Source organism: Lygodium microphyllum, chromosome 11, assembly GCF_053477565.2.
Source record: "Lygodium microphyllum isolate KBCC chromosome 11, Lygodium_microphyllum_v1.1.10, whole genome shotgun sequence".
NCBI classification, from domain to species: Eukaryota; Viridiplantae; Streptophyta; class Polypodiopsida; order Schizaeales; family Lygodiaceae; genus Lygodium; species Lygodium microphyllum.
The window spans coordinates 115,576,626-115,592,035 of NC_141145.1; the positions used below are offsets into that span (position 1 = coordinate 115,576,626).

General features: G+C 39.3%; 2 protein-coding genes across 4 annotated transcripts; one reads left to right on the forward strand and one right to left on the reverse strand.

Moving 5' to 3' along the window:
- Positions 1–1,243: 1,243 nt before the first annotated feature.
- On the reverse strand, positions 1,244–3,794 carry LOC148029263 (uncharacterized). 2 transcript variants are annotated; one of them, XM_087688033.1, is made up of 6 exons: positions 3,685–3,794; positions 3,346–3,543; positions 2,809–3,195; positions 2,463–2,693; positions 1,702–2,360; positions 1,244–1,587 (listed from the first exon to the last, which is right to left on the reverse strand). In XM_087688033.1, the coding sequence occupies exons 1-6, from the start codon at positions 3,715–3,717 to the stop codon at positions 1,578–1,580; spliced, it is 1,518 nt and encodes a 505-aa protein (XP_087544159.1). In that variant the 5' UTR covers positions 3,718–3,794; the 3' UTR covers positions 1,244–1,577. The 2 variants fall into 2 exon arrangements, with proteins under 2 accessions (XP_087544159.1, XP_087544160.1); XM_087688034.1 differs by lacking the exon at positions 3,685–3,794 and having other exon boundaries at positions 3,346–3,458.
- LOC148029264 (uncharacterized) lies at positions 3,690–6,460 on the forward strand. 2 transcript variants are annotated; one of them, XM_087688031.1, is made up of 2 exons: positions 3,690–4,048; positions 4,273–6,460. In XM_087688031.1, exons 1-2 carry the CDS (start codon positions 3,716–3,718, stop codon positions 6,442–6,444), a joined length of 2,505 nt encoding a protein of 834 aa, XP_087544157.1. In that variant the 5' UTR covers positions 3,690–3,715; the 3' UTR covers positions 6,445–6,460. The 2 variants fall into 2 exon arrangements, with proteins under 2 accessions (XP_087544157.1, XP_087544158.1); XM_087688032.1 differs by having other exon boundaries at positions 4,276–6,460.
- Positions 6,461–15,410: the final 8,950 nt, after the last annotated feature.

Here is a 15,410-nt window from a genome sequence, read left to right on the forward strand (position 1 = left end):
CTCTTAAATATCAACTACATTACATCTCCATGGCATGTTGGTGGATTATCTAGATAAATTGATATAGCATGGTACTAATGAGGGCATTACTGCATTCTTTAGAAGCTCAAACGAGTTGCACTATCATTAGAACTCCATGGGTGGCAAGGAAGTAGAGTTAATGTCTTGCTACGTTTTATTAGCACACATATTCATGGAAGCAAGTTAAAGTAGTGGTAAATTGATTGAACATGCCAATCAAAAGCAATAAAGACCTCAACTATAGAGACTACTGTCAAATGCCCTCCTCCCTAATGTCTCATACTTTTGCATGAGAGCTAGCTCCATTGGAGTAAGTGGTATGTAAAACAAATAAAGCAAGCTTAGTTTAGATGCCATGTTGCCATTGGATCTGAATGAGATTATGGGATACATGGTGAATAATGCTATTTATAAACAAATCTATACTTATGTAAACAAATCAAAATTCATTTAATGCTCGATAAGAGAAAATGTAGATGACATTTTAAAATTAGTTTCACCCCCCCCTCTCTCTCTATTAATTTGTGATTTGTGACTGTAATTGTTTGATTATCTCTGTGCATGTGTTTGCCCTTGCAAGCAAGGGAGTGGACTTTTATGCAAGAGACAACATGAAAGTACTATAGGCAATGAAGGGGGAATCTAAGGCACGTTAAGTGGCAATAATGAGAGGACATTATAGCAAAGTGATGATTGGCATACTCTTGAGATCAACAGAAATATAAAAAATGGTCATAATTATTCCCGTTTCTTTCATAAATATTAGTTTGGTGGTGATTTATATGGTAACAGGGCTTTGAGAATTGTATGCATAAGGCTACCAAAGAGATAGCATTTGTATACCAATCTATGTGCTCAAGTATTCACAAAACTTATCTCATGACAAAGAGAGTATACATATAAATTCATGTATGTCTCCTTATTCATTTTAGGTGGGTACTACAATGCATCTCAATCCAAATTGGTAATAATTGTCCATAATCACACATACCCTTACACAAATAGAAAGCACAACATGGGCATTCATCAACACACACACACACACACACACACACACACACACACACACACACACACACACGTGCACACATATGTGCATGTTCACTAAAATGCACCAAATATGCATTCAAATAGACATGCAAAGTTACACCTAGCACTATACATAAACTTATTTGTGAATGTTGGTCACACATTATAGATAAATTCAATCAAGGGATGAATGGGCATTTCCATCTACGTGTATGGTTTTAAGATCCACTTTTTATGTTTTCCACTATCCATACTTACAGGTGCTTAAGGCATCAAGGCATTTTACGCTCATGAGGCTCTTAACCGAACAGCATAGGTGACTAGGCAAACCTAACAACATTAAACACTAGGGTTTGAACTTATGCACCCGTGAAACTCAACCCATACTCAAACCGCCTCAGCTATGACCCCATTGGCCAAGTCTGGTAACATTCATCATCCCAAAGTGAAGAAAGGATCTCATAAGTTTCATTACGTAGTACCTGCATTTGGATTTGTCTCTAGAGATCTTTGCCTTTGAGAATCTCTCAATTTGACCTGGACAAGTCAAGACTAGGAGTGACTTAAAACCCTTAGTTAATTGCACCACTGCTATTTCAAAAAGGCGCATGCATTAATTAGCCTTGAGAGATTTATCGGAGAAACTCTTACCTTGGTGAAGCAGAAGTGCTCGGCGGTAAAGATCCCAGAACCTCGTTGATCTTCATCAGGACTGCTTTCAGTTCCTCTCCCTCAGACATCTTGGTAGAGGACGCAGCAGCAGAGTCGTCAAGAGGAGCAACGCCTGTGTTCCCTGGACATTTCATTTTTCCTTGAGACAACCTTGTGAATGCAGACGACCTGCGAGGAGCACTCCATCGAGCCAGACAGTTCCAGTCTGGTTTCTTTAAAAGACGGGCCATCAAGCTGGAAGAATGCGGAGGCTCCCTATGGTATCTCCATGGCCTGCGGTGATGGCAGCAGCTGCTGCTGGACTCTATTTCATCAGGTTCTACAGCTGTCGTCTCAAGGCTCCTCCGAACATCACTCATTGTGAGCATCACGACCAGGTGGTTCTTGTTTCTTTCTGCAGGCGGTGCTTGTGGCGATAGAAAACCAGATCTTTGCACGCTATCGGTAGGGTTCTGTTCTGTACCGTCATGCTTGCCTTGACGCATACGCTGGGGGAAGATGTCTAATCGTTCCTTATTGAGTTCTTCTCTTCTTCCTATGAAAGCTTGCTTCTCATCTTGACCAGCATTTGGCGTCTGCTCGAAAGTCTTCAAGGACAGACATAAGTCGCAGGAGATGTCTGGATCGTTTATCTTGGCCTGGTCAGTTTAGTAGTAAGAACGGACGGGTTAAAGGAACTGCCGTCATGATATATGCTAAATGATGCCAAAATTAATGTGCTTCCAGGAAAGATGCTCTACCGCAACAATCGCCTGATCTTGTGGTAACTTGATGTCGTTGAGCTCGCATTTCTCGCCGTGTAAATGGCAGCTGAGCTTGCCTAAAAGAGAAGATTCATCGCCGTTGCCAACATCTAAAGTACTTAGTTCTTCGCGGGCATTATGTGGCACAGGAATTCTGACGTCTTCCACCAATCCAAAAGGTGTTTGAAGCTCCGCAACAGATCTGACAGGGATGCTATCTGAAACCTCCTGTCATTTAAAACTAAAATTGTCAGGTTTCTAAGAGGTACCAAGAATTTCACAGTTTATATTGCATAGGCCTAGTAGTCCAATCAAAATGCGAGACAAGTAAAATACTGCTTACCTTCGCCGTTGCTGACAATGCTAGTTCTCTTCCGATCGTTCTGATCTCTCCACAGCCGATGGAATTGCCACAATCCGGCTCTATTTTGACCATTTCAAGAACTCGAGAGGGACTTAAAACTCGTAAATCGTTGTCCATCTGATCTGTGGTGCCTTTTATACTCATAGATTCATTTACAGGCGATTGAGGAGCAGGCGAAGCCAACCTATAGTGGCCATGCTCGCACTTTTCCATGTCTATGCTGTTAACTGCCTCATGGAACTCCTCATAAGCGCTTTTGTCCGAAGAGGACAATGGTTTTAAGATGCAGTTCAAGCATCTGACGTCCTCTGCAGTGCTATCGAGCTCCGACGAAGTCCTTTTTGCCGCACGCTTTCTTGCGGGCTCCTGCAACAGATATAAATCATCCCCGTTTGGAAGCAGGGGAGTCGGGACAAGTATGCTATTGAGGTTCCTAGTACAATTGCACTTAACATGCGCAAATAAGCAAATAAATGTCGGGACGAAGAATAAAGAAAAAGTTTAGACGATATATACACGACTATGCAGCTTCTTGTATGCGAGCCATTTCAGTAATTCCTTGTTCGATTCGGCAGTGTGAGCTCTGCGGGATGCAGTCAGATGATTGAAGGTCGCCATGGGCGTGGGGGACGAGAGAGAGAGAGAGAGAGAGAGAGAGAGAGAGAGAGAATCAGAGGTGGTCTGGAAATTGGGAAGCAGCTCGCTTAGACAAAGCTGGTAAAAGAAGGATTATACGACTAATTAGCGCATTAACCGATAATTTAATAACTTTTTGGGAAGGCTGAAGTCTTATTTAAAGAGTTTTCCTCTCTTGCCCTCTAATTCTTAGCAGTAAAAGTCCATCTCCTTTCTCACCCTGACAACTTTGTTTAGTCGCGTTGGTATCATGGATAAAGGAAGCCGTGAACGCAGACGATATTCCTATGAGCCTCCCCCCAGTCCATCGCCTGACATGTTGCTGCAGGTTGAAGCTGACCATTTGCGTAGTAATGCGGATGGCCATTATAGGCGGTCAAGCTATCCGCCCTCTTGCTACTCAAAATCTGTTCTCGCAGACAATCTTGTGCAAAGTATTAATCGTCCTCTGTCGAAGGTTGCCACGCAAACTAGCGTTGGATGGACAAGCTGCTGGGGCGCGCCCGCGCATTGGAAACTAAAGAGAAACACAGCAAGCAACATCAACATGTACACGAAGACGATGGAGCCTAAGGCATGTAAGGTAAACGTGAAATTCACCAAGTTCACATATAATTATCATTTATATGAAGCTTTGAACCGTAGCTCCGAAATTAGTTACAATGGAGGCTAAGGCTTGTAAGGTAAAGATGCGATTCACCAAGGTCATATGGAATTACCATTCACAAGAAGCTTTGAATTGTAACTCAGAATTTAGTTACAATATGCACTATAAACGCATAATGATGCACGATTCACAAATTGCAGCAGGTTGAAGACAGGAGCGGCAGATCCTTGGACGGCGGCCATGACCTCGATGGAGCAGCTGGTGTTCATAGGGCTGGAGATACTAGTTCGACGTTTGAACCTGATCAGAGGCCAGGCCTCAGAAACCGTGGCAGGCAGGATAAAAGCCTTTCTCCTGCAGTTGTCTTCAAGACAAACGGCATAAAAAGAGGCGAGCCTCCTCCTCCTCAGCGCACGCCTTCTGTACCAAGAACTTATCTCGAAGGCCGCAAACGCTGTAACCCTGTGGACCGCTCGAATCTCGGTTCGTCGAGTTCCTCGCCGGTCCTGGTAAATAGAAAGGCCATGCGATGCAGTGGCAGCACAAAGCTGGGCTTGCAGCACCCGAGCGGTGTTGTATCGAGGCGGCTGCAGCGGAAGGGTCTGAAGTATGCGCAGGTCAATAAGATTGGTCGTTTGTCAAGCAGATTAAAGCAAATAGAATTGCCTGATCCTATGCTAGGGCTGCCATCGTCGTCATCAGAGCATTCAACAGGCCGAGCAGGCACAGATGTTATCACCGAAGGAGATCGCCACCTGATGCAAACAAACAGATCTCATCGAGTACGGGCAAGGACGTTCAACCATGGCGTCGATTTCACACCCAACGGCAAGATTCCTGGACGTCGAGCTGAATCAGAGAATCAGCGGGGCCACAAATCAAGAGATAAAGAGCTGATACGTTCACCTAAGAAAGAATGTGATCCTGATCATCAGGCTGCGCCTAAGAGGAGTTTGCCTTCACCTCGTGTTGAAAGAGATTCAAGTATTGATACCAAACAGAGTTGCAGTGCTGAACGGACGTATATCAGAGAGAAGTCTTGTGATGGAAGCTCTATCGAAGCGGAGGTGGTCAGTAAGTCTGGGCAAGAGGAGCTCAAGCTACCGTCGCAGACAGTATCCAATTTAGGTGACAGCTCTACACAACTCAATGGCAAGGAAAGCGCCCCCTACCAAAATGATCATGGAAATGCGGTCAAGGTATCCGGAAACCAAAGCTTGTCAGAACTGCTGGATTGCTCAGACAGTGGTTCATCCAGCTTGCAAGACTCTGATGAGTTAAGCGATGCTTTGCGACAATATTCTGCAGGTCATGGAAGTGGCAGTCGTGCACCTGCGGAGCTGCACCAGGCGCCCGACATCAAGACCTCCAAGCCCTTTGATCAGGAGGCCCACGATTTGGCCTTACATGAGCATATTTGTTCACTCACGGAACCTTGCACCGCAGGCTGTCTTCATATTTTCTCTCACTCAGATGCTGAGAATCGGACGGAAAACACCAATCAAAATTATTCAGTAACCGGAACTGAGCAACGAATCGTGTCAAGCTCATCCGCCAGCAGCAAAGCTGTATCTGCGCCTGACCAGCTCATGAAACTCCGGAGCCTCATACTGAATCCATTGTCGTTGGGCATGACGCACACCCTGCCATCCGAGTCTCTGTTCTGTGAAACGATAAGGGTTGCAAGGGCTTTCTTGCGCTTGTTCTCGCTCTCTCTGGTGGACAACAGTATAGACCAGTTTTCATCCAGTAGTGCTACGAAGGACGACAGCGGCACCATCTCTTGGCAGGCTATGCCCAATGCCCAATTTGCGCATCATCAGCACATCAAATTCGCGGTCCAGGCTCTCATTAACAACCGAGTGTTTGATGAGTTTCAGAAGCCTTCCTATGGAGTTGATGGCCGGAACCCTTGCTGGCACGTGATCCAGGTTGAGTTTCAACGGTTGGCTATGCTCACAGAACCGATCCAGGCCATTGATCCGAGGAGTGAGTGTTATGACAGAGCATTTCATCAATTCTGCTCCTTCAAACTGCTGCTGTTGGAGAAGAATATGCTCTGGTTGAACAGCTGGACAGAGAGCATGCTGCATGCTTTCTTGGATGCAATGAAGTATGTCTGGCAGGCTCATCTTCTTACCAGAGTGTTGAAGGATAGCGTTAGCCTTTTAACTGTCAATGCGTGGTCACAATTCGATAGCTCTCTCATGGATGTTGTAGATCTATCCCATGACGCTTCTCAGTTTACAGGGAAAGTTCAGTTCATGGTCAGTCCAGGGTTCAAGTTGAATGGGAGCATCATCAAATGTGAAGTTTACCTGTTGCCAAAACCTCCGAAGGCTCAAGTTGAATGCGAGCATCATGGAATGTGAAGTTTACCTGCTGTCGCCAGTTTTGCAAAATTTCAATCGTAGATCGTGTTATGATTCTGGATTCTAAGCAATGCCCGTCCTACATAACATGGCATTCTTGTATTTCACCCCTTTGGATTGTGCACAGTACACAAGTGCAACCCTATAAACACATTCCGGCAACTTATTTACTGTAGCCAAAGAAGCTTCATCTACCATTCTCCTTTATCTGTATCCAGCAGCTCTTTTTTTTGGGCAAACCAGACTTGGGCCTCTAGCGAAATGGCAATTTAACTTCAACAACTTTGCTCAAGATCCATCGTAAAGCAAAGGTAGGTATGCAGCCTAACAGAGAATGAGATTTTAGTGTTTTTTGCATTTTTGGGTTGATTCTAAATACCCTTCCTTTAAAAATAAATAATGCCGGGAGTGGGTTGATTGTCAATACTCTACTTTTAAAATAAATTCAGGAGTATTTTAGGTTCGCGATTCAGCATATCTGTAACATCATATCTGACTAGAGTGGGTGGATGCCACTTGGCTACTAATCCCCATAAAACCTCTATAAAACTTTCTTTTTTTAATAATGCCCGATATTATATTCATTTGGTAAAAACCTCTACACAACTTACTTTTTTAAATTTGTGATATTATATTCACAAGGTCAAAACCTTTACAACCCTGCAGATCTTTACAAGACTTTCTTCATGGCCTTGTAAGGTTGTACAAAGTAGCTAGGACCTTGGCAACACATTATGAACTTCGGTTTAGAGGAAGGAGGCCAAGCGTGTTTCTTTTTTTTAATGTCTCTTGGAGCCAATCATTTCCCCTTTCTGTCCATTGACTATGTTCAAGAATTTGGAATGTGCTTTAACTAGAAGGATAGGCCTTGGTTTTGGAAGTCTGAAAATTTCTACCCTTTAAAAGAAGAGTTGCATTTGAAAAAAAAAAAGAGTATTCCTAAGTTAGTGCAATGAAACATATGTTTAGATCTTCCCCTTGGAAAGATAATGTAGGGTTACCATTCAAAAGCAAGGGTTGTGGCAGGACATGATACTCAAAGGTAGCTCCAAAAAGCCACATTATTTGGAGTGCTAGATCTCATGTCCCATGTAAATACTCTTGATAGCATGATATCTAACTTGCACAAAGTTTACACAAAAGAAGGTTACTACAATGGTTTACAAGGGTTTCTTCCACTCAAGGTACTCCCATAGGGTCAAATGTGGTACTTATAGGTGGTGGACATGGTGCAAGAAACTTTTGTTCAAAACTGGAGATTAAATTATAGAAAATTCTATCCTAATCCAAACTAAGAACTTGATAGCTCCATTATAAGAGGGATCCTTAACTTCAATTTGAATCAAAAATTTTGTCAATGTGATATTGGGAGCTCAAGTTATTGCTAATTCACTGACACTAGGTACAGTGAGACAACACCGAAACAGCATACATGGCATAAAATATATATTTTCTATATATTTTTTATATATTATTTAGAGCTTTGCCTTAGGCTTTTTCTATCATGTCTCTCCTCTCAATTGTACACATGCATACACACTCTCTCTTTCTATGTACTCTATATATTATTTAGAGCTTTATCTTGGGGATCTCTAACCAACAAGAAGGCTTCCAAGCATATATGGCATAAGGAGGAGAAGTTTGGTATTCAAGAAATAAAGAGGGTTTTTTCTTCAAGGGTAAGTGGGGGTTATATTTACTTTCTAGCACGTCTCTCTCAATTAAACAAGTGCACACACACACACTCTCTCTCTATCTTTCCTTTTTTAAAATTAGACATAGCATATAATCATGGAAAGGGGAAAGATGAATCTTTTGAAAATTATATAAGGTTCTCTCTCTCTCTCTCTCTCTCTCTCTCTCTCTCTCTCTCTCTCTCTCTCTCTCTCTCTCTCTCTCTCATATTCCTTTTTTATTAGGCATATGAAGCGATATGATATCTAATGGTTGAACATGTGCATGCAGTGTACACAAATACACCATAGACCAAAAAACACATGAACAATACATACATACATACACATAGACGAGTGTATACATATGTACAAACGCATGCACACATGTATGGATACATACAAACATATGTAAATATATCCATACATGCTCATAAACAGGTAAATGTATACGAGAGGAAAAATGGAGAGCAAGAGTAGAGGAGAAAGAATGGATATACACTTATTAAACATAGAGTTACAAACATGCGCACACATACATATATAGACAAACACATCTACACACAAGTATATACATGTACAAACATGTAATGCATACACTTGTGTATACACATGTCGCAGGGAATTCACTATATGTATACCCTCTATATCACATGCATTCAAGGATTATTTATAAATATCTTAATCAATAATTTTTTTCTTAATAAAATATAACACTTTTCTATTTAATGTGTAAGTAACCAATTTATATGGGACCCTTCTGTATATGTAAAGAATGTGCCAAAATTATGTTTTTAAAATCCCTTATGTTGACTCCACGTGATATATACATATATTTATGACTGATCTCCTCGGAACAAATATATACACATGCATATATATGAGGTGAAGGAAGATGAGAGACAAAGGAAAAAAAAGGGAGAGAATAAAAATGATTAGAGGGAGAGAGAGAACACATATTTACGAGATTACATAATTATGCATACATGTATTTAGCACATATATAAATATGTATGGACATACATAAGTACATGTGCACATACATAAAGCATAGAAAAACCAAGAAGTGACAAAAATGAAAAATGTGTTTGAGAGAGAGAGAGAGAGAGAGAGAGAGAGAGAGAGAGAGAGAGAGAGAGAGAGAGAGAGAGAGAGAGAGAGAGAGAGAGAGAGAGAGAGGAGAGGAGAGGAGAAGAAGAAGAAGAAGAAGAAAGATCGGAGAGGGGAAAAGAAAAGAGAGATAAGAGAGAGAGAAAAAAGAGAGGAGAGAAAAAGAATGACACAAGAATACGTATACTTATGAGACCACACAAATAGACACACATGTATAAAACACATACACACTCGTATACATCTAAACATATATGCAAGTGGGAGAAAAAATGAAGAGAGAGAAAGAGTAGAGGAGAAAGAATGTATATACACTTATAAAATACACACTTACCAATATGTACACACCCACATATGAAGATACATACATCTATACACAAACATATACATGTATATATATAGATATATATATATGTAATATATAGACATATACACACACATATATACAATGTGTACACATATGAGATGAAGAAAGATAAAAGACAAGAGGAAGAAAAGGAAATGAGAGAAAATAAAAATGATGAAAGCAAGAGAGAGGACACACATTTATAGGACTACATAAATAGACAAGCATGTATTAAAGAAGTACACACACACACATGCACATGCATATACATACATAAACATACACACATGCAAATACTTTTTATGGCTTGATGATTTTACCACATTAGATGGACCAATGTGCACATGTACACACACACACACACACACACACACATACACACCATTTATAACATTATACGTATTGAATCTTTTTTGACACATTCACATGTACATACATAGCCTTGGGGGGTAGGGAGAGGAAGAGGGAGGAGGGAAGGGGGTTGGGGGGGGGGGGATCACTATGTATAAAAATGTATGTCAAGTGAGTTCAAAAAAGTGAATATAAAAGAACGTAATCTTAGAGATGTACATTCATATAAGAAAATATTTTAAAATGTATAAATGTATTCACAGGAGGAGTTTTTATATTACACATGTAGATCTTTTTATAAAAATGTTATTAAATCATAAAATTGGCCTAGACTTTTGACATAAGGGTATAATGAACCTCAATGAGTAAACATAATATCCCTATTCTTTACAATATTACATTCACTTGCCCAAGTCACAATCTTACAAAGTTAAGATAAATATTAGCCATCCATGTAATGTTCAACTAGACTATGTTAAAATACATAAGGTGATTTAATATGCATAAAGCTTGGCCCTTAATACCCCTTACATGCATGGTTGGGATTTGATGGCAATCCACCTATTCAAAGGTCCCAAACATGTCACATGAAGGACAAATAAAAAACCATAAGTGTCAACGTAATCACAATGTTGAAATTTAACAATCCTAAAAGAAAGATAGAATTTTGCTGAAAATGTATATGGATGGCCAAATACTACTAACACATATCCCAAACAAATTCAAAATGCTGATCAATATTAATACTAACTACTAATATATAAGCATATAAAATTATAGAAATCACTTTTATAAATAACTTAGGACTCGTGATGACTTAAAAGCATCAAGCTATAGGTTCAAATGTTCCAGCGTCTCTCAATTTTCTTTCTTCTTTCCTATAGCAATGATGTCATTTTTTGTGCTAAAATAACATCAACAAACTTGAAATCATTACCATCCCATATGTGTGCGACATATGCCTTTATGCATCAGCCTTTTAGCCAATCTTAGTACAATCCACCAGCTACTAGAGGAGGAAGATGGAGGATCAAATGCGTGTTTAAAAGACCATATGATCTACCCAAGCCTTGGGTCCCCCCTTCTATCATGTGCTCCTTCCCATTTTGCTTCCCTTAGAGTTTCCTGCAAATATTGGAAAGACTAGCAACTATGTGAGACTGAGGAATTTTCACCTTTTTTCTTGTAAGAATTTGGTCTATCTATTCGAGTTTTGGGACCTTGAGCCCTTTGATGTTGTTACCCACTAACCATTACTATGTTGTTGCACCTTCCATTGAAGATATCTAATTAGAGTATATGCAATGATTGTGAATAGTAGTGATGCAATAGGGCATCCTTGCCTTACCAATCTCCATATATCAAAAGGCTTTGAGATCAAGTCATTGACCTAAATTATAGTAGAAGCATTTGTGAAAAGTACCTCAATCATTCTAAGGAAGCCTTCCATCTTATCCATTATTGCCAAGATGAATCACCAGCTCACACTATCATACACCATGTCAAAATCCATTAATCAAAACAAAGTCCTTTTTGCAGAGCTAGGGCATGATCCATGGCAAATATGAGGTTGAGGATCATATTAGGTATCCTGCTACCATGCATGAAACCATAATAATGTTTATGGATTATACGACCCAACAAAAATTTAATTTTGTTTGTCATGGCCTTTGCAACTATTTTGTAGCCCACATTGTGCATCGTTAATGGATGCTAGTTTCCCATTTTGGTCATGTCCAAATACTTTGGGATGAGTTTGATTAGAACCTTATTCATCTTGAGTGGCATCACACCTTCAATTCTGATCGTGTTTGCCATTCTCCATAAGTCTACTACACACACATTCCATAGAGATTGGAATACATCCATGAATATCCCATCTATCCAAGGTGACTTTCCCCTCTTCATCTTAGTGACTACAAACTTAAGATCATTGACTATGAAGGGTCTACATAGCAATGCTACTTCACCTAGCTGAATCAAATTGCCACCACACTGGAGAAAAGCTCCCAATTGATCATAATCATATGGCTATTCAAGCTTCATCCCAACTATGGCAACCCGATGAGTTGTAAATGCCTTAGCCATCTCAATAGGGTCTCTGAGCCTATTTCCCTCCCTCTCTTCAATTAGAGAGATTGTTTCCCTCTATTTTTTCATTCGTAGAGCTTGAAAGAAATATGGGGTTGGTGCATCTCCCATAAGATAGGATTTTTCCTTGAACTAGACTTTACTACTTCAACTTGGGATTTTTGCATTTTATCCATCAAGTATTCAACTTCCTTCATAAGATTACAAAGTACACCATGTGATTAGGATCCATAGTAAGGGCCAAAATGATAGAATCTCTCCAATAATGAGAACTTGAGTAGAGACTTCTCCTCTTTCTGGCTTGTGACTTACCAAACTCTTGCAATCTTTGTGACAACTGTGGTGCACTACAACCAATTAGGTATTGGATTTTTACAATCTTTCCATGTTTGTGCAAGCTTTTGATAGAAGTTTTGATTTCTCCAAAAGGGAAATGTTGAACCTAAACAAGGGAGGACCCATGTTACCTTGTGTCTAACCAAATTTGCCTATGCATAGTAGTTGGGTATGTCTTGAAGCCATGTTTTCTGAGAGTAGTGTCATGCAGATATCTTGTAAAACCCATCAAGTACTGTTGTTAACATACAACCTATCAAGCCTGGCAGCACACCATGTGTGACCAACCTATCAGTTGCACCATTGAAGTTTGAAAGATGTTTTAAGGGTTATTGTAAGGGAGGACATCCCAAAGAAAATACTCCTCAAAAGTGTTTGAGGCATACACAATACATGCTTGAAGAGAGAGGTGATTTTGTTGTAAGTATTGTTGATGTTATTGACTCACTCAGAATCTACAATTTTCAAGTTCAACTAGAAGGCTTTCTACTGTATACATTTCCAAAAACACCAAATCAAGTGTATCAGGTCAAGTAAGATGTTTCTGTAAAACCTAGATTGATGCTTACATATGTGCTAGTTTTGAGTCTGCTGACTATGGGAAATTCTTTCTAAAGAGTCATGTATCTCACATAATGATTAGGAATCTTACCAGATAGTCAACTTTTGGTTGCTAGTGATCCACATGATCAAGTAAACATGCAAACAAACTTTCTCTGCTAGAAACTTCCATGATATGTTTGTGTTCTGGTTTTCCGGTTGGGAATTCTCTATGTGTGGACTCAAAAGTGCTTACGAAGGTGCAAATTTTCTACTTTCACATTTATGCTAATTTTTGTTGACTCTCTTAACTTTGAACAATGTATGGATATGTGTTCTTCGGTCTATTTTCATGTGAACAAGAAACCATGTGCTTGCTCATTTTGTTATTGTTTGGTTCTACAAAGGCTACTATCATCTTAGCCCTGTTTTGAAGGAGTGAAACATGCGAGAGGTTCCTTTGGCTTTCATCCAGGTTTACTGCCACTTTCAAATTTTTCTGTAGTCAAGTAGTTTGTGCTGATGAAGCTCATTGCATAGTTCTTCTAAGCAACTATTTAGCTTGTTCTAAAATTCTAATGGCTTGAGTCTCGTAAGGCATTTGAGCCAATATGAACTTGGGATTTGTTATAGAAATGTACAAAATGCAATTGGGATATGGCCTAACATAGAAAAATACTTTGATAATGACTTCCATGGCATCAATCCATTGAAACCTTGATGGCTTACATGTCAAATATGTGGATACTTTTGGCCTCGACTGTGAGATTGCAGTTAAAAAGTGTGAGAATGATGCAAATACAAATAAGGATCAATTCCACAAATGTTGCATCACAAAAGTAAAGTAGAAGATGGTTTTCTTATGCCAAGCCTCTTAAAGTTCAAGAACCTTTGAAACTTCGGACTACACTCAAGAAATATGCAAAGAAAATGAAGTATCTCCAAGCTCTTCATCTACTTGTATTCTTGAATGCTATTATCGACATGATCTTGCTTTGTTGTGCCTTATGGATTTATCTTTGCATGGCATTTTAGGTAGATGACTTTTGCATTGATCTCATACTATCGTGGGCACCTTTCCAAAAAATCAAGATGACATGTTCCCAAGCAATCCTTGAAGAATGAAAACTTTACATGTTATCATGAAGCTCAAGTGTCAATTTGAAGGCATACCAAAATGCCACATTATCTTACAGGTTACATTAGGGAAGGTTTGAGGTCAATTTTGGGCCCTATAATAAATTGAGGAGAGAGTAAGTGCTATGCAATTCGGAAAATAAATTGTTGGGAATTAGACCTTGGTGGGTGAGAGCAGGATTTGGTAATACAAGAAAAGAACCAGTTTTTATGTGCCTAGTTGGTGCTTCCATTAATTCTTAATTTGGATTTTGAAGGGAAATCCTTGGATAAGAAAATTTAAAATTGAAAAGAATTTTGAGTACATCGCCGATCCAAAGGATGTCAACCCATGGCATATGCATATAGTGTCATTATGATTGCATATGGATGGAGTTCAGTTGAATAGACTTGGTAAGAGTGTTTTAGGTAAAATGGGAAAAATCCCATGTTATGGAAAAATTAAAATTTCCAAGGTCAACATTTGTTATAGTAAGTTTGTCTAGTTTTATGAGTCTAGGAAGGGATAATATGGTTGAGAAGTATCATTTTTAGTATGCTTATTATTCTCTTTTGATTTTGAGCTTGGCTATGTGACCAAGCCATACATCTATGCTTTGAATATGATTAGCCCACTTAACTATTACTAGCTAATATTGTTATTTTATGGTGAATATCAATATTAGCAAGGTCATTGATGATAGTATATGATGAGAAGTATGTTGGGCTGGCAAGATTTGGTAACTCTATCTTTTAGTAATAACTCTTAAGAAAAAGTGGGCGGTGTTTTAAAACACCGTTGGAACTCCTTCCAATTAGTCCTAGTAATACAAAGTCTTCACAAGACAAAAGATCAAATAAAACCTGCAAAAAAAAGGCATAAATTCAAATGAAAACTAAAATATATTTAATGAAATTTGAATGTCATTGACATCATTGAAGTCAAAACTTAATAGTTAAAGTGCTCAAATCCTAACCATTTTTCATCTTTTTTTGGAGTGTCCATCTTTTGATGCGATGCTAAAATCATCTATTTGACAAGTCCTTGGCCAAAAGTTTGCATATGATGCAAACTTTTGCTTTGCTTGACTAACAGGACTCTCAATATCTTTAATAACATTATCCCAATAGTCAATAACATGCTTGAAGTACAAAGGGATATCATGACCCTTTCTTGTGTTCTCCCAAAACCTCATATGAGCCTTTATTCCTGGTATAACTAACTCATGATCCTTGACAAAACTAGCCATTAGCAACAATTCAAGATATTCGCTCGGAAGTAGTGATCTACCTTGGGCATCCTTCTTCGATAACTCTATACCCCCATTCTTAGGCATCCAACAAACTATTTATGGATACACTTTATATTGCATGATTGGAATAGTTCCCCACATTAAAAAAAA

Bases quoted from the DNA above. Each gene is read 5' to 3' on its own strand.
- LOC148029264 (XM_087688031.1), top strand. From the start codon at position 3,716: ATGGATAAAGGAAGCCGTGAACGCAGACGATATTCCTATGAGCCTCCC. The intron at 4,049-4,272 runs GTAAACGTGAAA...CACAAATTGCAG, and splicing joins TGGAGCCTAAGGCATGTAAG to CAGGTTGAAGACAGGAGCGG.
- LOC148029263 (XM_087688033.1), bottom strand. From the start codon at position 3,717: ATGATACCAACGCGACTAAACAAAGTTGTCAGG. The intron at 2,694-2,808 runs GTAAGCAGTATT...TTTAAATGACAG, and splicing joins CATTGTCAGCAACGGCGAAG to GAGGTTTCAGATAGCATCCC. The intron at 2,361-2,462 runs GTAGAGCATCTT...TAAACTGACCAG, and splicing joins AAGATCAGGCGATTGTTGCG to GCCAAGATAAACGATCCAGA.